The sequence below is a fragment of the Microtus pennsylvanicus genome, chromosome 5 (genome assembly GCF_037038515.1).
Source record: "Microtus pennsylvanicus isolate mMicPen1 chromosome 5, mMicPen1.hap1, whole genome shotgun sequence".
NCBI classification, from domain to species: domain Eukaryota; kingdom Metazoa; phylum Chordata; class Mammalia; order Rodentia; family Cricetidae; genus Microtus; species Microtus pennsylvanicus.
Window position 1 is genome coordinate 105,719,936 of NC_134583.1, and position 25,338 is coordinate 105,745,273.

Sequence of the window (25,338 nt, forward strand, 5' to 3'; positions counted from 1 at the left end):
AGAAGAACCACACCCCTTTGCTGCTAGGACACACCCTCCTCCCGGTGCATGCTGGGTGGTCTGTCCTGGGAAAGTCTGCCCTAACGCGAGGTCTCAGGAACAGGTCTTGCTAATCCGGGCATATAAAACACCCAACACCCAGGGTGGAGCAAGGTCTACACCCCACAGAAGGAGCAGGGGTGTAGGGCCTTGCTGACTTGCCCTCTAATCCTCTGCAAGTCCCGCCACCCTCTTGGTTGCCAATGGAAGTGGGTAGAGGAGCATCAGTGTTATGGGAAGGAACTATACACCCACTGTTTGCCTCTGTACAGTTCTCCAGACACCCAGAGATCCACACCCGCACCCCATCATCAGCCAGAGGGTAAAGGAGAGGCAAAAGTACAGTAAGAGAGAGTTGAGTGTTTGGAGGCCATCTCTAACACAGCAGGAGCAGCCTAGCCCCTCCGAGAAGAAATGCAGTGAGTTCTCCTTCAACCTGTCCCTTTAAGGGTGAGCGCTCATCTGTAGAAAGGTTCTGCGAAGTGCATGAAGGAGATAGTGGTGGGATGTGATGTGAGGATGCTGTTGTCCTTGTCATTATTCCGTCTTTTTAATAAAGCATCTCGTTAGCCAAAGAGCTGGATCGAAATGTGAAAGATGGACAAATTAATATGCAACAAACTAAAGCCTTAAAATCTGAGTTATTTTTTTCCCCTTGAATGGGTTTATAAGACCAAAGTCACTGTCAAATAAAAAAAAAGGAGGCCTTGGATATAGAGTGCTTGCCCTGCACCACCAGGCAAGGCACTGTGCCTACAAACAAGATCAGAAGTTCAAGGTCATCTTCAGCTGGGCAGTTCAAGGACAGACAGCCTGAGCTTCCGGAAACTAGAGTGGGCAAGAAAGATAAGACAAGGAAAGTGATAGGAACAGGAATAAAATTGGAACGGAAGGGGTATCAGGTGTCCTCGCCTCGGACACGGAAGAGGTAATGTTCTGTTTCTCCAACTCATTCTTTTCATTTGAGTTTATTGCCAGGATATTTTAAATTGCTTCATTTTCTATAAAGATACCAATTGCTTTCGCTTCTTTGGGGACAAAAAAATCGGGAGATATGACAACACTGAACATGGACATCCCAGTGGGCACAGTCACTGGAGAAAGAAGCAGGTGCTCTCTGGGTCCCCCAACTTCGTTAACGCCCCTTTCCTTTCAGTTGAGACACTTGACTTGGAAACTACCTAGGCCATGAGGGTGCCTGAGTTGTTTAAGGGGTGTGTTAACTCGGCTCTAATTCAGAAGCCAAAAGGAACTTTATGTGGTTCTCACTCCTGGCTGCAGGACAGACTCATTGGAGGAGCTTTGAAAAACGCTGATGCCCAAGTTGGGCCAGGCCCCAGGAGGTCTGATTCATGGTGGGTGTGGAGGTCAACATCTAACAACAGCCCAGGGTGGCTTGTTGGTGTCCAGGGACTGAGAACTTTTGGGAGGTTCCAAGCTCAGTGCCAGCTCCTTGAATGACAGAGCAAAAGTCAGTTAGTGTCACCTCTTTGTGCCCAGAGTTCTGCCTGGCGGTGAAATGAGGGCATAGGATGAGTCGTTGGCATGTTCACAAACCCCCTGAAAGGAAATAAATACTCTTGGGATTTGCTCTCTGAGAAGGGCTGGAGTTGAGCTTGTCCTGTACACCCGAGGACCGTATATGGGCACAGTCCTGTCTATGATGGAGAGGACAGAGCTCTCTGATATTCATAAAGATAGGATACAAGGGGTATACCAAGATGGGGTCAGGGGCAAGCTGCTCTGATTGCCGTGGTGGAAGAGGCGGCTAAGGGGATAAGGAGCAGCCTCAGAGGGCCCTGGGAGGCGGTGAGAGAATTTCTGTTGCTGTAATGAAACACCATGACCAAAGCAACTTGGAGAGAAAGGGCTTAGCTCACTTACACTTCTGGGTAATAAATAGTTCATCACTGAGGGAAATCAGGACAGGAGCTCCAGCAGGGCAGCATCCCGGAGGCAGGAGCTGAAGCAGAGGCCATGGAGGGGTGCTGCTTACTGGCTTGTTCCTCATGACTTCTCAGCCTGCTTTCTTATAGAACCCTGGGGTAGCCCCATCCACAATGGGCGGGACCCTCTCGCAGACAGACAAGCTTGCCTTCAGTCTGATCTTATGGAGGCATTTTTCTCAGTTGAGCTTCCTTCCTATCTGGTGACACTTGCTTATGTCAAGTTAACATAAAAGCTAGCTGTGACGGAGCAGGAGGGTTGTGTTTATTTTCAGTCCTAGGGCTTGAATCCTAAACCTTGGGCATTCTAGGCAAGTCCTCTGTCTACCGCTGGGCTACATTCTCAGGCCCCAGAGCTGATATTTTGGCTAGCCTTTGGAAATGGGAAGAGTTTTTCCAGAGAAAAATAAGCTGTGACCCTCACTCAGAGAAGAAATAGCAAATGAAGTCCCTAAAATATCATTACCAAAACACGGTATTGACCAGTCAAACTTCAACAGAATGTTTTTATAGCCCTGAGACCCTCCATTCAGATGCCTTCCCTCAATTTAACGCTTAAGATCCAGAGGTTTTGTTTTTGCATTGGTGGGAAGCGGTTGATACTTAGTTTTGTGGCTGTATTAGAACAGAATTTCTTTTTCTGAAATTGGAAGAAAATTTCTTTGCAGAAATCTGCCTGTATTTAATCCTCATACCAAATCCCTTTCCCAGACCCTCTTTGCCCCCATAAAAGCTGCGGGATGGAGCGTGTCTGGCTGGACAATACAATAGAGTGTCAAGACGCAGTAGGAGGGTACTGTGTGCACGTGATGTAAGCTCCTCTGTGAAATGCGGAGATGGTCACACCTGCTTCGTAGGGCCGCTGTGAAGATGAATGAGGTCATACATGGAGAAAGCCCTCGGAAAGGTGCTTCAGCTGTCGGTGAATAATGGCAGAATGACTGAGGCTGGGCGGTGGGGAGAGGTGGGAAGCGTGTGGGCAGGCTGTTGCAAGCGTGACAGCTAGTAGAGTTGTTCCTGCTGTAGGGTGAGGCCGGGAGGGCTCTGTGAAGTGAATAAGCACGGCGGGGAACAGGAGAGGGGAGGCGGGCAACAGGCAGCTTGAGGTGTCCACCATGGAATTCACGTCAGCATTCAGCTTCGCTCTTTGCTCTTGATGAGGAGCCAACAACCGGAGGCCAGTCTTGGTGTCTTGGTGTGGCGGAGCTGAGGGGCCAGAGGTGTTGGCCTGTAATTACAGAGCTCTGAAGACCCTCCCCTGGTGTAAAGTGAGGCCTGTGCTAACACAGCAGCCTGCCGTCTGCAGCCGGTGTCCTTCTCCTCAGGGCTCACTTTCCCTGGCTACTCCCATCTGTCAGAGAATCCTCTCCTCCCTCAGCTTTTGCCTTCTTGCTTCCTCAGTCTGAAGAGGGTGAAGAGAATGGTCCTTGGTGGGCCTTCGATGGACCTTTGTGACTGACGGTTTCCAGGCCAGTGGAACTCGTCTTCTCAGGAGTTTCCCTTCCCAACCTCTGTCATCCTCTGACAAAGGCCTCGACATTCATTTGCGTACAATAACTGCTGTCCTGCCAGAATTCACCTTCGCAGATGCACACAGGTGTCTGATTCTGCACAGCATCGGATACAGGCCACAGAAGCCAAATAGTTAGCATCCACTCTTTATATACTAAATCATATTCTTGCTGGAATGCAATGTTTATATATAAAAATGTACCAGAATGCTTTTATAGGATCAAGAAACAACATATTCTGATGCTTTTCTTGGTTTAATTATTTTTTTATGGACAGAAAAATGAATGCTGGGAAGATGAGCAGACACAAAGTCCCCAGTGTGGGCACGTCTAAGCAGGAGGACGGATGGAAAGGCAAATGACTGGGGGTGAGGGGAGGGGTGGGTCAGGCAAGGGGATCTGAGATGAGCAGAGAAAACAGGGCCTATGAGTTCTAGAAGCTCACCGCTTCCCTTGCAGCTACCCCAATCTTGGGTGCTGTCTGAGGTCTTGTTTGGAACTTCCTTCTCTTGTTTGTGCTCTGATGGAATTCGGCAAATCTTCCACAGGACCACATCTACCCTATAGGCTTTGGTTGGGACAGGGGGTGGTGGTTCTTCTTTTTCTTCTTCCTCCTCCTTCTTTCCTCTGTCTTCCTCCTCTTTCCTTGTTTCCCTCTTTACATCCTCTTCCCTTCCTCCCTCCCTCCTTTCCTCCTCCCTCCCATTCTCCCTCCCTCCCTCCCTTCCTTCCTTTCTTCTTTCCTTGCAGTGGTGAACTTAAATCATTAAAGGGACACAAGTTTACTCATTTTTAAGAACAGAAACAAAAGCATGCCCCATGATGCCAGTGCACCAAACAAAATGTACCTGTCCCAGAATTCATCTTCAGCCTTTGAAATTCATGCCATCTAAGTTGTGGTTGGGGTGGGGTGGGGTGGGGCATGGTGGTGGGGACTGTGGTTTACTAATGGTGTTTTTAGCCTTCAGATTCCAAGTTGTACTAAATAAGGATTACTGGACCCAGTTAACTTCCAAGCCCCACCTGCCCAAGAATCAGGCAACTTCCTGGGATTCTGGGAGTTGTAGTTCTTAGGAAGTAACAACAAAGCCTCATAGGAATTTAGGCCTGTGGGTTTTGTCCATATAAGCCAACCTGTGTCTTGGGGCCACACAGCTGGGAAGTTTCCAGGTGGTGGTCCTAACTAGATTTCATCTTGGTGAGTAGTTAACATTTTAATAAAAGCTTTCTTAAATTCGGCCAAAATGGTTGAACTGGTTTTTCTCTGGTGAATTTCAGGATTAGCAGAATATCCTCAGGGAGTCTCCAGCTGCCCAGCCTGGGGCAGCATTAGACCAAATCACTTCCAAGCCAGCTGCTGCCTCATAACTCAGAGAACTAGAGTGAAGGAACCTGGCTACCTTTCTCTCTTCCTGGAGTTAAAAAAAAAAAAAAAAAAAAAACAACTCCATTTCTGGTACAGCGTTGCAGAGTGGGAGGGTGACTTGTGGAAGAGGTTTTTTTTGGGGGGGGGGTCCACCTTAGCCTGTTTTTCGGTTAAGATCTGTACAGCAGTTTCATTCATTGGGGATTTTGCTGTCTCACATAGCTCCGTGACATGGAATTAGACGCTGTGGCTGTTAACTGTCAGGAAATTCCAAAATGGGTATAAATAAATGCTCTGCCGTGGCTGCTGGGCTCTGTGCCTGGGAGTGCGTGGAGTCTCTTTAATGCTGAAGGAAGTTCGCTGAGACTTCCTGCCTTGCTGAAAACGACAGCTTTTGTACCCCTGGGTGCCCAAAAAAAGACAGTGGACCGTGACATGTGGGTGGGGGCTGCTGCAATACAAAGTGGAGCACTGTGTGTTATGAAAAATATTTGCCTTTATTACAGACTGGAAAAAATAACTCGGCACTTGCCTCTGGGGTCAGTGAAAACTTTCCCTTTCGCCCGTGGCCTTGGCACAAAGATGCCATTGTCGCCCTAGGGACCGTTTCACACAGATGTTAAAGCTTGCGTTTCTGAGGTCACGATTTGCTTAAATTCCAGGACTTCCCTTATGTTGTTAATCAATCCCTCTTTGGACACTTGTTCTCACATGTTTTTCTTTTAAGGATTTATTTCTTTTATGTGCTTAAGTGTTTTAAGTGTGTGTGTGTGTGTGTGTGTGTGTGTGTGTGTGTGTGTGTGTGTGCATGTCTGGTGCCCACAGAAGCCAAGAGAGGGCATCGGATCCCCTGGACCTAGAATTACAGGTAGTTGTGACCTGCCATGTCAGTGCTGAGAAATGAGCCCAGGTCTCTGCAAAACAACCAGTTCTTTGAACCGATGAGCCACCTCTCCAGCCCTCACTTCCATTTTCTCTAGGGAGCTAGTTGCCTGGGATATATTAAATCTGGTTCTGGTTTCCTATGTCAGCTCCGTAGGGGCCAGGATTCCTACAAGAGTTCTTCCACGTCCCCGAAAGTGTCGCTGGTGCCCTCTCTATCAGTCTCAGCCTAGGTACCTTGTCTGCTACTCATAGAACATCCCTGTCTCCTGGCCTGTTTCCTATTTATGCTTAAGAGTTGCACGGAATTCTTTTTGCTTGCTTTTTTTTTTTAATTTTTTTCAGGAACAGGATTTCATGATTAGTCCCTTGCTGGCCTGGAATTCAATATCTAGACCAGGCTGGCTTCAAACTCACAGAACTCTGTCTGTCCCTACCTTACTTGACTTAAAAATGTTTCTTGTGTGGTTTTTGTTTTTGTTTTGTTTTTCTTTTTATTTTATTTGGGGGTATGGGTGTTTTGCGTGTGTATATCTGTTACTGTGTGTGTGCCTGATACCTGAGGAGGTCAGGCAAAAATCGAGGATGGCTGTGAACTGCAAAATGGGTGCTGGGAACCAAACCTGGATCCTCTCCAAGAGCAGCCCGTGCTCTTCAGCACTGAGCCATCTCTCTAGCCGAGGCATGGAATTCTTGACTAAAGGTTGAACAGCAGCTCCCCTCTGTGTATGAAAGATGACGCTGGGCTGACTCAGCTTCGAGTCTCTGACTACACAGATAGAGCGTGAACAGCATGGGTGGAGCTGGGGAGATGCCTGGAGATTATTGATAAGGGGTTGTTGCATCTATTGTTGACTCTGAACAATGGATAAAAGGACAATTGTGCCCAGCCATTTGATACCTGCCTCCTCATGCACCTCTCTGGTCCAGCCTACCCTTCAATGAGACATTTTGTTCCTATGAATGGTGACTAACCCTTTCCACGTTCCCTCCCCTCAGTGCTGCTGCCTGACCCTTGACTTCTTAAGTCATATGTAAGGTATAACCAAAGACATTGCCAATGGGTTCCTGTGTTTGGGGAGGGGGTGGCTCAGTCTTGCTGGCCAAGAGGCAACTGGAAAGGTACCTGTGAGCAGGCCCTGCAGAGAGCAAGCCACAGACCCTGCTGGAGCTCACCCGCTCTGACAGCCACTGTAAATTAATTTCTACTTTCACTCGTCACTAGCCTGCTTTGGTAGGGGATGTTTGTGTCAAGTGTGGTCCGCAGCTATTCAGTCAAGTGGCAGCCGTAGAAATCATGGAATACTTATTAGTGGACCCATTTTACACACTAAATTATTATTGCATTTTTGTTGTTGTTGTTGTTGTTGTTGTTGGTTATCTTGTTTTGTTTTGGTTGTGGTTTTTTGTTGCCCATTGCTTGATGGTGAATGAAGAACCATTTATACTTCATACTCTTGATCAACAAAATGTAAGCTGTACCTTCCCACAGCTTAGGAAGGCCCTGCAGGAATGACCACCATGGAAATATACTGGCTGGGTCTCAGGCACCCTCTAGGCAGGTGCCCTCTGCCCTGAGGACCTCCCCAGACACCACAGAGTAAGCCCTCATTACAGTCATTGCATACCCCTTAGTAGGAATATATTTTACCTTAGCCTTATGCTTTGAAGAGTGAGGATGCTCATCCCCTTTTGTCTTCCTTCCTTCCTTCCTTCCTGTGTGTTATTGGTGCTGGTCCAAGCCTCCCTTCCACGGACCCAGCACCTAACCCTCGTCCAGCACATGCATGTGCTCATGCCTACCCTGCTCAGCAACACAGGACTCAAAGGTTAGCAGATTTCCTTGATTTTGAACAAGTATCACACATAACCTCAGATCCCAACTTCGTAGGGCCCTGACAGAATTTGAGGCAAAGTTCTGCCTAATTTCTGGGTTATCAGGCTGTTAGTGATCCCGTAATGATAGCACAGACCCCCAGCATCCCTTCCCATCCTCATAGCAGTGATATGGGTACCCATTTTCCTAATTATACCATGGGAGGATAATCCAACTTGCCAATAACTAGCAAGTAGCATGAACAGTCTACTTTTAGTAGAACAGGCTCCTGCTTTTAGTACAGCACACTTACTCATGAGTAGATGCCCAGATGTGAGGGTTTGGTGCCGACACATAACTAAGCATGCGGTATGCTAAGCACCAGGCTAGCTAGGCACTGAAGGACTAAAAAAATAGATATTCTGCTCAGTTCTCACCCTCCTAAGACATTTACAGTTGAGGGTGGGGATGAGCCATGTGCCTGCTCACCCCAACATGGGGCATCGCATCCTGCAAAGGCCTTCGGAGTGGTGGGAACAAGGTGACCAGTCCTGCCCAGAAGAGAGCAGCTAAGGTGTAAATGTGGGCTTTGAGGAAGGTGAGCCAGGCAGCTTAGGCTCAGAAGGACAGCACAGCTGGTGTTGACAGTTGGTGGAGCCTGGTGAATAGACGCTAGATGGAGAGAGAGGCCACAGGTAGCTATGAATATTGTTTGGCATGCTGAGGAGAGTGGGTAGAGACGTGGCAAGTGCTGGGTCGAGGCTGAACTGTGGACGCTTCAACACCACCGACAGGAACTCAGGAAGATATTTTTGTAATGGGACACATCCATCAATAGAATTGAGTGAGATTCTGTATGTTTTCAAAAATACCTCAGAGAAAGGGAACATCCTCAAATTAACAGAAACGGAGAGCGGGCTGACTGCTAAGTCTGCAAAACAAGCATCATCAAGGGCTCGGCCTGGCTCCATGATGACTGATGGGCTACGTTCATGAACCTTTAAAGTAGAGAGAAGGCCTGGAGAGATGGCTCAGAAGGTTAAGAACACTGGTGATTCTTCCAGAGGTCCTGAGTTCAATTCCCAGCAGCAGCAACATGGTGTCTCACAGCCATCTGTAATGAGATCTGGTGCCCTCTTAGAGCATGCAGGTGGAACACACATGATAGATAGATAGATAGATAGATAGATAGATAGATAGATAGACAGACAGACAGACAGACAGATAGATAGATGATAGATCTATCAGAGGGATGGAGGGAGGAAAGGAGGAAAGAACTGAAATTTATCTTTTTAAGTAACCCAGTCTCTGTCAGTCTGAAACAGTTGTATTTCCTTTCTTTGTGACTTTGAGAATTTCCAAAGGAAAGTCCTTTGGTGCTGTAGATTTGTCCTTCAGGTGGGGTCCACAGATGTTTCTAGATTCCGGCCATATCTCTCATTTGACAAAAGTGACTCCGCTCATCTCAGGTGCATTTCACAGGGGCACAATGCCAGCCTCGCTCACTGTCACCATCACTTTCTGTCCATGACGGACAGTTCTGTCTTGTCGTGAGGTTTTCTGAGACCACAGCAATATTCTCCTCTCTGGTAGGAACTATTCCATCCACCAGCCTTCACAGCCATTCCTGTCTCCGTCAGCCACTGCCGTGATGGTTGCTGTATGGTAATTTTCTGTTCCCATAATCCTTACCGTGGTCATTAGCTGGCTCTCTTCTCTAGCATTATGGACTCGCAGATACTTATCAGTTAGTCATTATCATTAATTATATTATTTTGATGCTCAAATTATCCAAGTGGCCAATGGGATTCCAGAAGAGTCTCTGAACCAAGTAGACCACTCCACTGGTTTGGAATAGCTAATGTCGTGTTGGCATTTGAGAGCAGCATCCGACAGGCAGTGGGGCTAGCTGTGGGTTTAGATGCCTGCATCATGCAGAATCATCCAAAGGAGATCTAGGCTGATAGGAGCATTCAGGACATCAGGCAAGCCAACCCCGAACCCAGCTTTAAGGCCATCTGGTGGGTAAATGTTTTGAATCTGGGGCTGGGGGGCATTGTTTAAGTCTTCCTAGCCCCTCTCTGCATTGTTGAGTTTGTTGAGTTTTTCCTCATGAGGCAGCTAGGCAGTGTGGGTGGAGAAATTAAAGTTAAGGAAGGGTTAAAGGTACAGAAACTCCTGCTGGCTGCCCGGTCAGCCTTGTGGTGACACTTTGAATCCTTGCCGTTCCCCTCCTGGAGTCTCAGGATGTGGAGCGAGTCTCCATTCCTCCCTAAGCGTGGATTCCCTAAACCTACTTCCTGGCATTACTCATGCCTCCTCTGCCCTTCACAGATTAGATTTACTGTTGTTTAATGACCTCCAGAAGAGGAAACCCCTCCCCCACCATTTTCCTCCGCGGTGAGTCATTGGCTCAAAGAAAAATATTTTTCTTTTTAGCAGCAGAATGGGGCCCAGAGAGAGACTGGCAGAGCCTTGGTCCTGGTGTCGGTCCCCAGCTCAGCCCACAGGGACTGACGTTTGCCAGGACATATAGAGGTGGAGAGATGGGCACCGAGACCCAAGTTCCGACTACCCAAATACAGTGTAGGCTTGGGTAGTTTAATGTCATGCCACGCTGATTATTTATCTCGTTAAGTAGACAGTACTCACTTGTGAGACTGAAGAGAAAATTTGTACAAGCAATCCTTGTGAGTCTACCAGGAAACAGAGAAGGGAATTTTAATATATAGTCGTTCAACTAGCCAAAGAAATCTTATTAAAATGTAAATGGACCATTTCACTCTCTTGTTTAAAACACCCATTAGCTTCAAGACACACTTCAGGATCCAAAACTGATCTTTCCCTATCCCCCTCCTCTGCCGGGGGGGAGGGGTCCTCATCCCCTCCCTCATGTACCTAATAGACTGCCCAGCAGAACTCTACAGTGCAGCTCCCAAAGATCACTCCCTACCCCTTGCCCCCACGTGAGGGCCCCGTTTCACCTCCACAGTATTCACTTAGGCAGTTGCTAATCTGTCCAAGCACTTGACTGTCTCCTATAGTCTATAAGTTCTACCTGAGCGGGCTCGCTCCTTGGCTGTTCTGTGCAGCACTGAGCAGCTTGCCACATGTTGGGTTCTTCATGAATATTTACTAAGCGAAAAACTGAATCTATCATTCTCCTAAGGTGAGGATCCCCTGTGGAGCGCCAGAGTATTCCCAAAAGGAAACCGGGGAATGTAGAGCTAGTGTAGAAAGGAAGGCTTCGGTATGGCTCGCGTGTGGGTGAAAAGCTGTGGCACAGCTTACAAACGTGGAGATGAAATCGAAAGGTTGAAAGAAAGAAGCACCAAGTCCTCTGGCAGCCACATAAACAAAGCAAAACTGTTAAGTTGCTGTTTTGCTGCCTATAGTGTCAGTGGGCCGGGTACTTAAAGCTTTTGAAATATCCTTTCTCTTTCTTGTTTTATTTGCGGAAGTGTTTGGACAGCTATTTAGAACAGCTGTGGGGAGGGACTGGCACGATTCAGATAGGCAATCTATATTCCGAGAGGAAAAATGCAGGTTTCTTCCAACAGAGCCTAGCACCCTTTTGAGTGGCTTGTTAAATGAATGGGCTTTAGCTGGGAAGAAAAGAGCTCACTTGCAAGCAACTAACTCTGTCCAGCATGAGGGCAGTTGAGGCGGATCTTGAGTTTGAGGCCAGCCTGTGATGCAACATAACAAGACTATCTCCAGAGGCAAAATAAAGAAGTAAATAAAACCAAGTAACTGTTTGATAAATGCAAGAAAGCGTCTTGCCTGCTACACATTCCAGTTTTGCAGAATGCAGAATACTGTTACTGTCATCTCTCTTGCAGTGGTTTCCTATATCATAAGTGATGTTTCTCATGTAGATTTGGTATTGGGAGGGAAGGTGCTTGGATAGGAAAGCTTACTGCTCAGTGTCTCCAGAGTGCTTCCTGCTAGACCTGTTCGGATTGGCACGGTCCAGCAGCTCCAGTTCCTGCTTTCTCTCTATACCACTGTCCCTTCCTGGAGGATCTGTCTTGCTAGCTCAGATCCCTTCAAACGCTGAGGAATTCACTGCGTGAGCCTTGCCTCCTTCCTCTTCATCTGCATGGCTTTCTTTTCTGCTGTGGGTCGTCCGTGTTGCTCCCCACAGCAACGGACTGCACTGGGTCACTTGTCAGTGTGGGAATCCGTGGTGATGTCATGCTTCTCTGGGACTGATACAGCTCCTTAGGCCAGGTCCCTGTGCTTCCTGTGAGAGGGGACAACGTGTTAGTGGGAATTAACTCTTTCGCTTCGGCAGTCAGTGAGAATGTCCGATGAGTAAAAACACATTAACAATGTGTGAGGTTGTGGCACACGGCTGTAATTATTCTTCATGCATCCTCAGTAATTGGGCTTAGAGTGTGCAGCAGAACAAAGGAGCCATTGTGCCCTGACAAACAGAGAGTAATAATATCAGGCCTTGTCCTTTCAGAAGTCCAGGGCACATCATTTTGGAAATGTCTAGTGCTTTTTTTTTCTTAATAAAGAATAGCTCATTATGGCAGAAGTCTAGGAAAATGATGAGTGTCTCTTACTCAAAAGTAGCATTTTCTCTGAAAGATAAATATTGCATATTTTCAATCATACACAGGATTTAAATTCGGGAGCATGAGGAAGAGACAGGAGGAGTAAGACAGAGAATGGGGGCGTGTGAGTGTGGCAGAAGAACGTGGTCCCCATGTGTGAGGATGTCGCCACAAAGTGCATTGTTCTATACGATGAAGAGACACTGAATGAAAAGACTGGCGGCGAGGCATGGTGGTGCAGATCTGTAATACCACCCCGCAGAAGGCAGAGGCAGGAGGATCAAGTTTGAGGTCTACAAAACAAGCTCCATGTCCTAGGGCCATTTAGCAAGACTATTTTGTTTTTTTCTTTTGTTGTTGGTTTTTTAAAGATCACCCTGTCCCTGGCAAGTAGTATTATAGTCTCATTGAGAAATAGAGGGCTAAAAAAAAAAAAAATACAGCCCAGATGTTGCAGTATGCAGATCTTTTGCTCTGTTGGGGGGCTGTCTTGGAAGAGGAGGCAGACCAGGCATTAAGCACCACCCTTGGGCTCTACTCACTAAGCCACTGCCAGCCAGTAGTAGCTCTTTTCACTACTTTGTGACCTTGCCAGATGTCACCACTGCTGGCTGGACACACCCTCACTAGTTAACTACTTCCTAAGCTGCTACTTCTTGGTGAGTAGTCATTTTTAGGTCTTCCCAAGTCGAATATTATTTTGATATTGGATTTAGTTTGCTTAAAAAGTTAAAATTGAATAAATAACACATTATGGCCCTAGATGAAATTTTTTTTTTAACACCTCAAATTTGCTGGTAAATGGAAAAGAACCGCAAGAAAACGCTGCACTGTTCTTGAAGCCACTGTTGGGCCTTTTTCCCTTGGGGTTCGGAGTTTCACGGGAGGCAAATACACACACAAAGCCTTTGCCTTATCATCAGCTGTAGATTTTGATTTCCCTCTGAACTCTTGGGAATCTGCCCTGGACTTGGCGAGTTTTCTCTGATGGAGGCTATCACGTTTGTTTGTGGTTACCCCTAATTGCACACCGGACAGACTGGGTAGAGAAGGGAGGAGAAGGGTCTCTGTGGACCTTTGGTTTTCAGGTGTAAGGTCATCTCAGAAAGGGTGCTGGCCCAGAAGGCTGTGCAGCCCACTTTAGCAAGCCACCCAGTTACCCAGGCACACTGGTGCAAAGGCTGGCGAGAGCTCTTCAGTCTAACTTCACGCCTGCTTTGTAGATCATCTTTTTTCCCCTTGTGTGTCCCATCTGCACTAGACTGTGAGCCACATAAGAGTAGAGACCTTGCTTCTTTCATTTATATTATATTTATATTATATTCTCCTATAGCAGAAAGTGTTCCGTGGTGAAGATGAATGGATGATAGATTTTCATAAGCTTTTAGTCTCAATATTGACTGTAAATTGCACATAAGAATACACAGCTTCAACTGGGTGGCCGTGGCGCACACCTTTAATCCCAGCACTTGGGAGGCAGAGGCAGGCAGATCTCTGAGTACAAGGCCAGCCTGGTCTACAAAGTGAGTTCCAGGATAGGCTCCAAAACTTCACAAAGAAACCCTGTCTCCCAAAACAAAAACAAACAAATGAACCAAAAGAACGAACGAAAAGAATGCCTATCTTCTTTGCTCTAAACTTCCCAGTGGCTATTAAGACCTATTCCTTGCTGTCACATATAATAGCACTTGGGAGGCAAAGGCAGGCAAATCTCTGAGTTCAAAGCCAGCCTGGTTTATATAATTAATTCTAGGTCAGTCAGAGAGGTACATGATAAGACTGTCTTTCAAAAAAAGGAAGCACCCTCCCCCCCCCCCAAAAAAACCATTTTATCTGGTTCCCTGAATTTGAGCTCTCTTTACCTAGCTCAGCCCAATTCCTCCATAGCTGTCAAGGACATATTTGCTGGTGCCTTTTAACCTTTGCCCCCCAGTTAGTGGCTACAGGGGGTAAAGTGCCCTGCTCTTGGTCCCAGGACCTCTTCTGCACCCATCCCCTATCTTACCTGCCCTGAAGGTAAGGTTTCTCACAGACACAGCCCTGCCCCTCTTCCCTTGGTAGTCTTCTCATCACTTACCTGGGCTTCAAAACCCAATTCTTGGGCATCCCTTTCTGTTTTGACCACTCGTTCATGTATTGCTGCCTGGCTTGTTGCTGGCCTACCTTCGTAACTAACTTTAGCCTGTGCTGTTGTCTTGGCAGTCCTCGGCCCAGCTGGCCGACGTCTCATTTTATTTCTTAGACAGTTTTCCTTCTATTCTTTTAACAGAATGGGATCCTCTTTCTGCACCCAATAAGTTTTCAATCAGCGTTATATAATGAAGACAAAAGGGTGCTGGGGTGGTCTCACTCCGGTACTGCATTCCCAAGCGTTCAGAAAATTCTAGTAAATACCTGGGCAGCCCTCCAGTTCCAGCAGGGTCAGAAGCTGGTGCTTGCAGAGTTCCACATAACCAGTGGAGGTTTGGCCTTGTGAAAGCAGACATTTCTGTTAAGTCTAAAGAGGTTTTTGAGAGAGCTAAAACGACTTTTTAACTCAACTGTGGATATTTTTTTTTCTAAAACGTCATTGTTTTTATTATTCCTTATCCTTAAATTTACCAATTTTCATAATAAAAGCTTATTGTTGTAATACCTCCTCAGTTTAGTTACTTAGCATTTTCTCCTTTGTAAGAGCTATATAGCCGGCAATTTGGGGGTAGGGTAGGGATGAGAAGAGGACATGGGATAGAAGCTGCTGCATCTCCTAGAATCTGCAGTCACTCTAAAGTTTATTTCTCTCACATTAAAGTACAGAGATGTGGGCTCTTCAAGATCCGCAAAGCCACTTGAGGCCCAGATCCCTTCCAGCACAGGGGTCCTCTATCCCCAGGTGTAAGCTCAAAGGCCAAGTTAGCAGCTCGAGCCCTGCACTGGAGGAAGGAATGGAGACAAGAGTTCGAAAGATTACTCCTGCGTCTCTCGAGGAAGGTTCTGGTGGGTGTTGTTTCACGAACTGTCCACTTCTGGCCACACTAACAGTAAAGGGAGACTGGGGGAAATACTGGCTTTATATTTGAAAAAAAAAGAAATGAAATGAAATTTATGCCCTAGCAATGCATGGGCAGCCCGTATATGGCGATTCTGTTGAACTTGTCCATATTGGGTTTCATAAGTTAATTCTACTGTGGAAGAGGAATATTAGCTGTCTTCCCTTGCCACTTTCACACACCGCCCACTTGAGCGTACTTAGATTTTTACTGCAGTGCGTTCCTGTAGGAACAGTGACTTCTGTTGGTAGATTTTTTTAAGTATCCGTGTGGCATAAAAATTTGTAGAGCACAAAATATGTATCACCCCTAATTTCACACCCTAAAATAACTGTTAAAGGGGTTTTAAATGTCTACTTGTTAACGGGGGTAAAGTTTTTGAAAATTCAGTCTGTTGCTCTGAGGATGTTTATGGTATGGAGGATAAGTTAAGACATACTTTTGTACAGAAAAACTGAGGAATAAATACGGGCCATAGGTATGTCAGCGGATACTTGTGTATGGACACACTGGAAATCAGGAGATAAAAAACAGTGAGATTGTGTCCTGGGTGTGGTTACCACACCTCTTTTCCAGACACTTGGGAGGTAAAGGCAGGTGGATCTCTGAAGGCTAGCCTGGTCTATTTAGCTAGTTCTAAGGTAATCTGGGGTATCTAATGAGACTCTTAAAAATATAAGTGAATTAAATAAAAAATATTGAAGTGAGACTGGCTATTTCAATTTAATAGAATACTTGGTACCCAGGATAGTTGTACAGATTACTCTTTGAGCATGTTTGTTTGCTTGTTTGGTTGGTTTTTGTTTGTTTCGTTTTATTGCTAGAGAAGGAAATACGGGCAGGTTCCAGGGTCCTTTCAGAACTCGGGATTCAGCAGTGCTTGGGAAGAAATCCGCTGTGGTTAAATTCTAACTGCCCCTGTTTTCTAGGGGAGAAGTCCAAACCGTCACTTGGGGATAATTCAGAAGGACCCAGACCTTTGGTTATCTCTACTCGCTGAGCTTGGGAAGCAGCTAAATATAGCGCCAGTTAACTTTTGCTGAAAAATGTGCTCTGGTGTGTGTGGTGGGGGTGGGGAGTTGAAACCTGACCCAGAATCCACTCACTTTTCCCACTGAAAGTGCTGCAGCGGGAACATCCATAAGAAAACCTAGAAGTCAGGCCGGCTGCCACCGCCTCCGACAGGACTGACTTTTTCTTTGTCAAGCCTCTGTGATATCCTGCAAACATGCCCCCGCTTTGTTTGCAGTGGATAAAGGGCCTGTTTCATTAATTTTCTTTAAGATTCATGGCTAGGGCTCGACAGTGGGAGGGGAACTGTTGGTTACCGGTCACCTGTCAGGAACTAGGCTGAGAAGTGCCCTTCAGTGCTCGGGAACAGTGGCCAATTGTGGCCCTGCCCTTCCTCAGGTGACCCGGGCTGAGTTTGCTGGGCCGGCCTCCAGAACACAGACTCTTTGATGAAGTGTCGGGCCCCAGGGGCAGACTGAGCCCTCGGTGGAGAGGCTCACATTGCCGGCTTTATTTGGGCTCCTGGCAAAGCTGCACCGACTAGCACAGGTTTTCCGAAGAAGGCAGCGGCTTCCTGTTTTCATTAAGACAGCAGGGGGCTGCCGGTCCGCTGAGTGTGCCTTGGGGGGTGCCGGCTGCGGACGCCTGAGCCCTCATTGGTGAAGGCTGGGCCTATGGTGTTCCTGCGGGCCTGGGAGGTGTGTGCGCGAGTTGACAGGCGTTCCCTTAAGTGGAGAGGAGCGGAATCCGGGCCTGGGGTGCTGCGGCCAGAGGCTGTCCGGCTGTGGGCCTGCGGTAGGTGAACTTGGGAGGGGTAGGCCTGTGGGGTGGGGCGAGCCGAGGGGTGCGGGCCGTCGGCTTAGGGGCTGAGGGCGACCTGCAGATGGCTCCGGCTCCCGTCCCACGGGACCCTGAGTGCCCCCACCCCCACCCCTCCGGCACCATACTGTGAGCCCTGGCTGAGTGAGTATGCACTCATTCACTCAGACACCCTGGGCTGGTTGGGATCTGTCCTTTTCTCCTCGCTTCCTTTGGAACTTCAGACAGTTCTGGAAACAGGTCTGGCTGCATATTTTGAGCTAGCGCACTGTCCTGTGGAGTTGGAAGCTAGGAAAGAGAGAGGGGAAGACACATTCTGGTAGCATGAGCTCAAATTTCCAGACACTAACACTCTCGGTCAGCTCACGCTGGGACACTTATTTCAAAGAGAATTCCTTAGCAGTTCTAATACTGCTTTCTGGTGCTGGTGGTGGCAGCAGCGACTGTGGTAGTTTGGATTTGGAGATTATGTGTATATGTGGAATGGTTGAACCCCAGGACTCATGCCACAGGCTAGCCAAGTATTCTTATCTTAATATTGTTTGAAATCGAGATACAAAGAATGTGTGTCCGTTTTTATTCCTGCTTGGTAATCTTTTTAAACTTTCTGGAATTTCAAAAGAGAAAAACTTGGAGGCAAATGGTGTGTGTGTGGGGGGGGGGTGTCGTTCCAAGCATTCCCCATCAGTTGTAATGTGTTGGGGACTAGGAAAGTGGCAGCAGCATAAATTGGCTTCACATCCTTGGAGCTGAACTATAGTATAGGCAGGGGGATAACCAGGACTGGGCAGGGGAAACAGATGGCTCTCATTTTCACTCCTAGCTTTTGGTTCTTTCCATAGACCTGAAAACACAGGCCTTGTTAGAAAAACCTATGACCTAATCCCACAGTTTCAACAAAACGACCTTGCTTTTAAATTCGCAATGTGGTGGTGGCTCAGATCAGCAGTGAGACCTGTGCTTTGCTTTGCAAGGTTCCTGCGTTTCCTTTTTGATGTTTGGTTTAGCCAGAAGCAGCATTTACTGAATCCCACAGGATCCTGATGGTGGAGTTTGGTTTGCCCTTCCTTCCACTCCTCTTTGGACCTGTTCTCGTTGCTTATGACTACAAAACTAGGTATTTGTGAATTGGTCAATGTTGTGTCTAAAAGCACAACGTGGCAGAGCTGAGAAAACTTTCTCTCCAGTTGGGAGAGCGCTTTTAGCAGGGAGAGAACGGAAGCAGTAGGTGAAAGTCTGTCCCCTGACCTTGTTCTTGTACCTAGGCTACCTGAGAATCCACTCCCTGTCCTGTGTCCCCAGCTTGGAAGCAAGAAGGGGTCAGGGCAAGATGGAATCATGTGGGCATAGTCAGACACCAGGTGGCTCTGGCCCACTGGCAAGAAAGACTACCAAACCTGCAAGAAGGAACACACACACACTCTCACAGAACACACTGACGTCCCCGGCTCCACGCATTCCTCTCTTTTACTCTGCTGATCTTGATGAACACTGCAGAAGATGGGAATCTTAATAATTCCTCTCTTTTCCTTCAAAGAACTGTGGAGGACAAGTGAAATTACACAGTCATGTTGTCAGGCTTTTTGTACTGATGTGCTTGGCTCTCAAGGCCGTAGTTTCAAAATGTTATGAGTTGAATGCTTGAATTATCCTTTTGTTTATTTGTGGGGGGCTTAGTACTGTAGATTGCTCTACTACTGAGCTACACCCATGGCCGTCTTTATTTTTATCTTGACATAAGAGCTCTCTCATTTGCCTAGGCTGGCCTTGAACTTGGAATCCTTGATCTCTCCAGTAACTGGGATCATGGACTTGTGCCATTACAGTGGTCGGTGTCTCTGTTTTCATTCAGAGAGTTGAGGTTCAGAAAATAGGACTGCCAGAACGTAGACGATCAGACTAGCTTGTGCCACACTCACGAGCAATTGTTCTTACTAAAATATATAACACATGTATTATCATGTCTTCTCCCTCTCAGATAAAACAGATGACGTTCTGAACGGAGACCATAACAAGGAACAGAAGGACCCATATTTTGTGGAAACCCCTTATGGTTTTCAGCTAGACTTAGATTTCGTCAAATACGTGGATGACATACAGAAGGGAAATACTATCAAGAAACTCAACATCCAGAAGAGACGAAAGCCGTCTGGACCATGCGCAGAAGTCAAAGCCACACCTGCTCATCAGGGTGTGTGGACTTCCACTGAATCCCTGTCATCCTCCAACAGCGATGACAGCAAACAGTGCCCCAGCTTCCACCTAGCCAGAAGCCACGTGACATCAACCCCAATCCCGCGACCACCTGCCCCCCTAGAGACCTCACCCACTTTTGCCATCCCAGAAAGTCGACAGCTGCTGCCCCCTCCCTCGCCTCAACCTCCAAAGCACAACCTTCATGTCACCAAGACATTGATGGAGACCCGGAGAAGACTCGAACAGGAGAGAGTCACCATGCAGATGGCACCGGGGGAGTTCAGAAGGCCCCGGCTGGCCAGTTTTGGGGGCATGGGCTCCACGAGCTCCCTCCCATCCTATATGGGTTCTGGTAACCACAATTCAGCCATGCACCAGCTTCAGAATGGATACCAAGGCAATGGGGATTATGGTAGCTATGTCCCGGCAGCTGCTACCACTTCCTCCATGGGGAGCTCCATCCGCCACAGCCCATTGAGTTCAGGGATCTCCACCCCCGTGACCAACGTGAGCCCTATGCACCTGCAGCATATCCGAGAACAGATGGCCATCGCCTTAAAACGCCTGAAGGAACTTGAGGAGCAGGTGAGGACCATCCCCGTGCTCCAGGTGAAGATCTCCGTCTTGCAAGAAGAGAAAAGGCAGTTGGCCTCACAGCTGAAAAATCAGAGGGCTGCGTCCCAGAACGAGGCGTGTGGGGTGAGGAAGCGCTCCTACAGTGCCGGCAATGCCTCCCAGCTGGAACTGCTTTCCCGGACCCGAAGAGGTGGCGGGGAATTGTACATCGACTACGAGGAGGAAGAGATGGAGAGCGTGCAGCAGAGCACACAGAGAATCAAGGAGTTCCGGCAGCTCACAGCCGACATGCAGGCGCTGGAGCAGAAGATTCAGGATAGCAGCTGTGAGGCCACATCGGAGCTCAGGGAGAATGGACAGTGCCCGTCTCGGGAGTGCAAGTCTGTGGCTGTCGGGAGTGATGAGAACATGAACGACATTGTTGTTTACCACAGAGACTTCAGGACCTGCAAGGATACAGCTGTAGGGACCCTCATCGAGACAAGGAACTTTGGCACCAGTGTGACAGAAGCCATGCTCGGGGTGATTACCGAAGCTGACAAAGAGATTGAGCTGCAACAGCAGACCATAGAGGCCTTAAAGGAAAAGATTTACCGCCTGGAAGTCCAGCTTAAAGAAACCACCCATGATCGGGAGATGACTAAGCTAAAGCAAGAACTACAGGCTGCTGGATCCAGGAAAAAAGTCGACAAGGCCACAATGGCCCAGCCACTTGTCTTCAGCAAGTTGGTGGAGGCACTTGTGCCAACCAGAGACCAAATGGTTGGCAGTCACGTGAACACAACAGATTCGTGTGTTGGGACCTCGGTGCAAACCAGCAGTGTAGGCATCTCCTGCCAACCTGATCGCAAGAATCAAGTTGCGGGGCCCGAGCTGCCAATGAATTGGTGGGTCGTGAAGGAGAGAGTGGAAATGCATGACCGATGCGTAGGGAAGTCTGTTGAGACTTGTGACCAGAGTGTGGGCGTGGAAGTCAGCATCTGTGAAACAGGCAGCAACACAGAGGCTTCTGGGAGTGACCTGACACTCCTTAAGACAAACTTGAACCTCAAAGACGTGCGGTCCATTGGCTGTGGAGACTGTTCTGTTGATGTGATCGTCTGCTCCCCCAAGGAGTGCACCTCCCGAAGCATGAACACAGAAGCGGTAAGTCAGGAGGAGGCCGCGATCATGGCAGTGCCTCATACCACAAACCAGCATACTAGCACGACTCTGGAGCAGGTGGACCAGTGCACTAACACGGAGGCGGCCACCCTTGTGGAGTCCTGCACCAACACCTTCCTCAGCACTCTTGACAAGCAGACCAGCACCCAGACCGTGGAGGTGCGAACAGTGGCCATAGGAGAAGGCCGGGTCAAAGACATCAACCCCTCCACTAAGACTCGGTCTGTTGGTGTTGGGACAGTGCTGTCCGGCAGTTCCGAGTTTGACAAGCCATCTGCTGTGAAGACCAAAGAGTCAGGTGTGGGACAGATAAATATTCACGACAACTACCTGGTTGGTCTCAAAATGCGGACCATAGCTTGTGGGCCTCCACAGTTGACTGTGGGACTGATGGGTGGCAGGAGGAGCGTGGGTGTTGGGAGCGAGCCTGTAGGGGATCTCATGGAGGAAGCTCCTCAGCCTCCGCTTGCATCTGGGATGGTGACTGATTTGGATCACTACATTGAGCGCGTGCAGAAGCTGCTGGCAGAGCAGCAGGCCTTGCTGGCTGAGAACTACAGTGAACTGGCAGAGGCTTTTGGGGAGCCTCATTCCCAGATCGGCTCCCTCAATTCCCAGCTCATCAGCACCCTGACATCCATCAATACCGTCATGAAGTCTGCAAGCATGGAAGAGCTCAGGCACCCTGACTTCCAGAAAACCAGGCTGGGTAAAATCACAGGTAGGTGGTACCCCAAAGACCTGAGCATGAGGACATGGGGACACTTACAAAAGGTAGAGGTGTGTGTAGCTTAGGGCTCTGAAGAGTAGAAGTCCAAAGCATGGCCCCAACTTTCACAAGCTCTTTCTTTGCTCTGTCATAGCCAAGAATGTATCATCTGGTAAGGCGGAACGGTAATGTCCCCATTTCCAGGATAGTGACATCAGTCCACAGGGACAGAGGGATTCATTTTCCACCACATGAATTGTTGAGGACACATTCAAACTGTAGGAGGAAAGATGGGGAGACTGTCTCTCTAAGAAGTGAGGGTGTTTGATTTTGTTTATTCTTTAACTGCTGAAACCATTTTTTGACTCTTGAAGACAACTTTAGGATGGGATTGAGTTGATCGCAAACCAAGATAACAGCAGCTTTGCTGATCCTCAGTATCTCCTAGCTCCTTTGGCCCCTGGCTTCAGCCTAACACAGGAAAGCAGGTCTTTGAGGCCTGGCTTCCCCAGAAGTATCCTCTGAGGCTCATGTCTGTCTTCTGGTTATGTATTTGCTCATTTTATACAGAACTGCTTTTGAAATGCCTGTATTATTTATATGCATAATTATCAGTATATGACCAATTAAAAATTCTAGAGTAAAATGTTCTCGGTTAGCATTTTATGAGAGGGTAGACACTTACTTCATCGACTCGTTATGAGGGCAAATAACCTTTGAATTTCCACGTCATCTCAGCACAGGCTCCCTTCCCTGCTGGGGTCACCAGGCCATAAGCGGGAGAGCTGTGCTAGGTCAGGAAGCAGCAAGGACTGTGGAGACTTTGCTTCTAGTTCCAGGGACAGGGAGTGCCGTGTCTGGAGGGAAAGGTTTGCTTTTGCAAGGACAGACAGCGGGTCTTTCTCCTACACTTCCGTCTTCCCATTCATGGAGATTCCTGCTCATCTGTTTGGAAATTAAAGCTGCTCACTGAGCAATCACCCTGGGATATTTTGTGATGTAGCATCTCCCCAAGAGACTCACTATATGTGTCTTCCCTTGGAACCGGGTGCTCCAAGTCTCTCCACAGTACCCTACTCCTAGGCATGGCCCCAGGCTCCCAGTCCCAGTACCTAGGGAGAAGGGTGCTCATCAAGTGAACTTTTTTTGTGAAAATGCGAGGAATAGGTTGGAGTAAGCCACCCATAGAAGTCTCAATATGCCCCTTATATCCAGAAAGGATAGCCATGAAAGTAGACTAACATACACCCTTTCGATATCTTCTGGGTTCATGCTTTCAAACCTGAATGATTATTAGTTTTTAGTATCTGTGCTATAGGCCAGAGTTTACTGTGAAAGGGGAAAAAAGCGCATAACAACTGATGTGTATGTCGGTTTGCCTTTTAGGATTCTAATACATACATAATGATTCTGATATTATAGACACATATATATCACTAATAAATATACAGAGGAGTCATTTTAGGATAAACAGGATTAGACTGATATGTGGGCTGAAGTGAAATCTTACATGTCTGCCTCCTCATCCTTTAAAAAAAAAACATGCTGTCAGGTGTTGATGTCAAAACAAACTTCTTCCGTGCCTCAGACACAGATGGCAGAGGGAATTATGAAGACATGCTCTTCCCAGCCTTCCTTCCTCCTCCCCAAACTGGGGTTAGTAGTTCACATTCTCATCAAGAATATTCCACTGTATTACCGGAGTGATTCGTGTGACCTTCTGAGCATGGAGATTGGGAAGTCTTATTTGATTGTGCTACAGTGTGCTCTGGGTTCTGTCCAGTCGTGCTGACATTCCACACTTTGGGGTGTAGATCTGACCCAGCAATGAACACCTAATTAGTCGGCTAATACACACGAGATCTGTGACAGCTGGGAACAAAAGGGAAAGATACTCTCGTAGCAGGTGGCTAGTCATAGTGGCAGCCATTGTCGGAACACACAAGAGAGACTTTAAAGACCGTCTGTAACTCTTGTCACATACACATCGTAACCCAGATCTGGTGAGAAAGGAAATCAGGTCAAGAATTTACCCCACATAGGGTGGCAGGCAGCTCGATACAGGAAGGTGTGCATTCTTAGCATCTGCATGCTACATATAAGGAAGTGTCTGTCACAGGACACTGGGTCACCATACCTACCTAGTAATCCACACTGTCCCTCACACAGCGTAGACCACATAGCTTTTGTTCATGCAATCTGATCCTTTCAAAACCATTAAGGAATTGGGTTTGACATGGCTCGGAGTATTAGCAGTCGCTGGAACAAACCCGGTTCTTTCAAGAAGTTAACTTTGGGGTCTGAAGTCAGCAAGGCAGTCCGAGCCCAGATTATGTCTGCAAAGAGAGGTTGTCTTTGTGCTGCCACAAGGTTGTGATGAAGAATCGGGGTCTGTAAGAGGGAAGCATGGAGTATTCTGCAGCACAGAGCAGAAGGGCTGAACGAAAGCTGCTGCCGCTGGTGTCTGAGCTCCTCCAGAAATGGGCGTGTTCAGAAAAGTTGCTAAACAAAGCTTGTGCAAGTAACCTTTGACTTGTTTGCTTGTTTGTTTGTTTTTCTGTTGTTTTGTATTTGTGAGTGTTTTGCCTGGCTGTATGTCAATGCACTGCGTGAGTGACTGGTTCCTGTAGAGGTGGGAAGAAAGCATCAGGTCCCCTGAACGTAGCTATAAGTGGTTGTGAGCCACCATGTAGGTGCTGGGACTCGAACCCAGGTCCTTCAAAAAAACAAAAGTGCTCTCGTCAGCCCCTCCCCTTTTAATCTCCACTTTTTATATTCATAATTCTGGCTTGTGAATTTCCTCTCTAACACACGCATTCACATATTGCACACTCATATGCACCAATTATTATGCCTGTCCAACTAATATTTTTATCAAGATAAAAAGTATTATAGGGAAATTGGGTGGGAGTAAGATAAATTGTCAGGACACAGTCTTTCAAAAATCAGTATTTAGGCTCAGTACATTATTATACAATATATACATGTATTAGACCTTGTCTGTAGATGCACTGTTTCTAGAGTTAAGGGTTTAATGATGGAGTCACTTGTCAGCTTGTGGACTGTTGTCATCGCCATAACCCCTCCAAGACAGGGTTTCACTGTGTAGTCCTGGATGTCCTGGGACTCACCATCAACCAGGCTAGTCTTGAACTCAGATCCACTTGCCTCCACCTCCCAAGTGCTGGGCTTAATGATGTGAACGACCACTGCTCAGCCGCGAACTGTTCTTTTAGCCACATCATCACACTAAATATTTTCGTTCTATTTAAAATTACACTGTGAGTATGTGATTGTAAGTCCTTTAGAAGACCATGAAACATGTTCTCCTGTAGTGCCCCTGTGTGCGCTAGCTATGTACGAGAGTACAGGTATGTGGCTTGTGGTGTAGAAACGTGTTTTTTTTTTCTAATCGAATTTGAATCACAAATTATGCTATTTCGCTGTGCAAAATCATGCTATCTCCCGTGTATTTCCTCACCTAAGTGGCCATAAGCATTCTCTCAGGAGTTGAGGGACAATGTGTCATGACATTGTTTGTCTAGTACAGTTAAAATGGTCACAGGAAGTAAGTTCCCTCCTTCCTCCTCTTGACAGACCCTCACTGTGGATCAGCCTGACCTTTCACTAGAGCCTCCTGGCTCAGCCTCCCCAAGTCTAGGATTCCAGGTGTGCACCGCCATGCCTGGCTAAGAGGAAGGAAACTCCA

At 47.5% G+C, this 25,338-nt stretch overlaps 1 protein-coding gene across 5 annotated transcripts in view; it reads left to right on the top strand.

Annotated features, from left to right (window-relative positions):
* Positions 1–25,338, top strand: part of Kank1 (KN motif and ankyrin repeat domains 1) — a 183,034-nt gene that overhangs the window by 139,065 nt on the left and 18,631 nt on the right. For 3 of the 5 annotated variants that reach the window (XM_075973753.1, XM_075973751.1, XM_075973754.1), the window contains one exon: positions 18,963–21,641. In XM_075973753.1, the coding sequence (XP_075829868.1) occupies positions 18,963–21,641 (2,679 nt within the window). Of the gene's footprint in view, positions 1–16,339; positions 16,961–18,962; positions 21,642–25,338 lie in introns of those variants that run through there. The other 2 variants (XM_075973752.1, XM_075973750.1) reach the window with 2 other exon arrangements.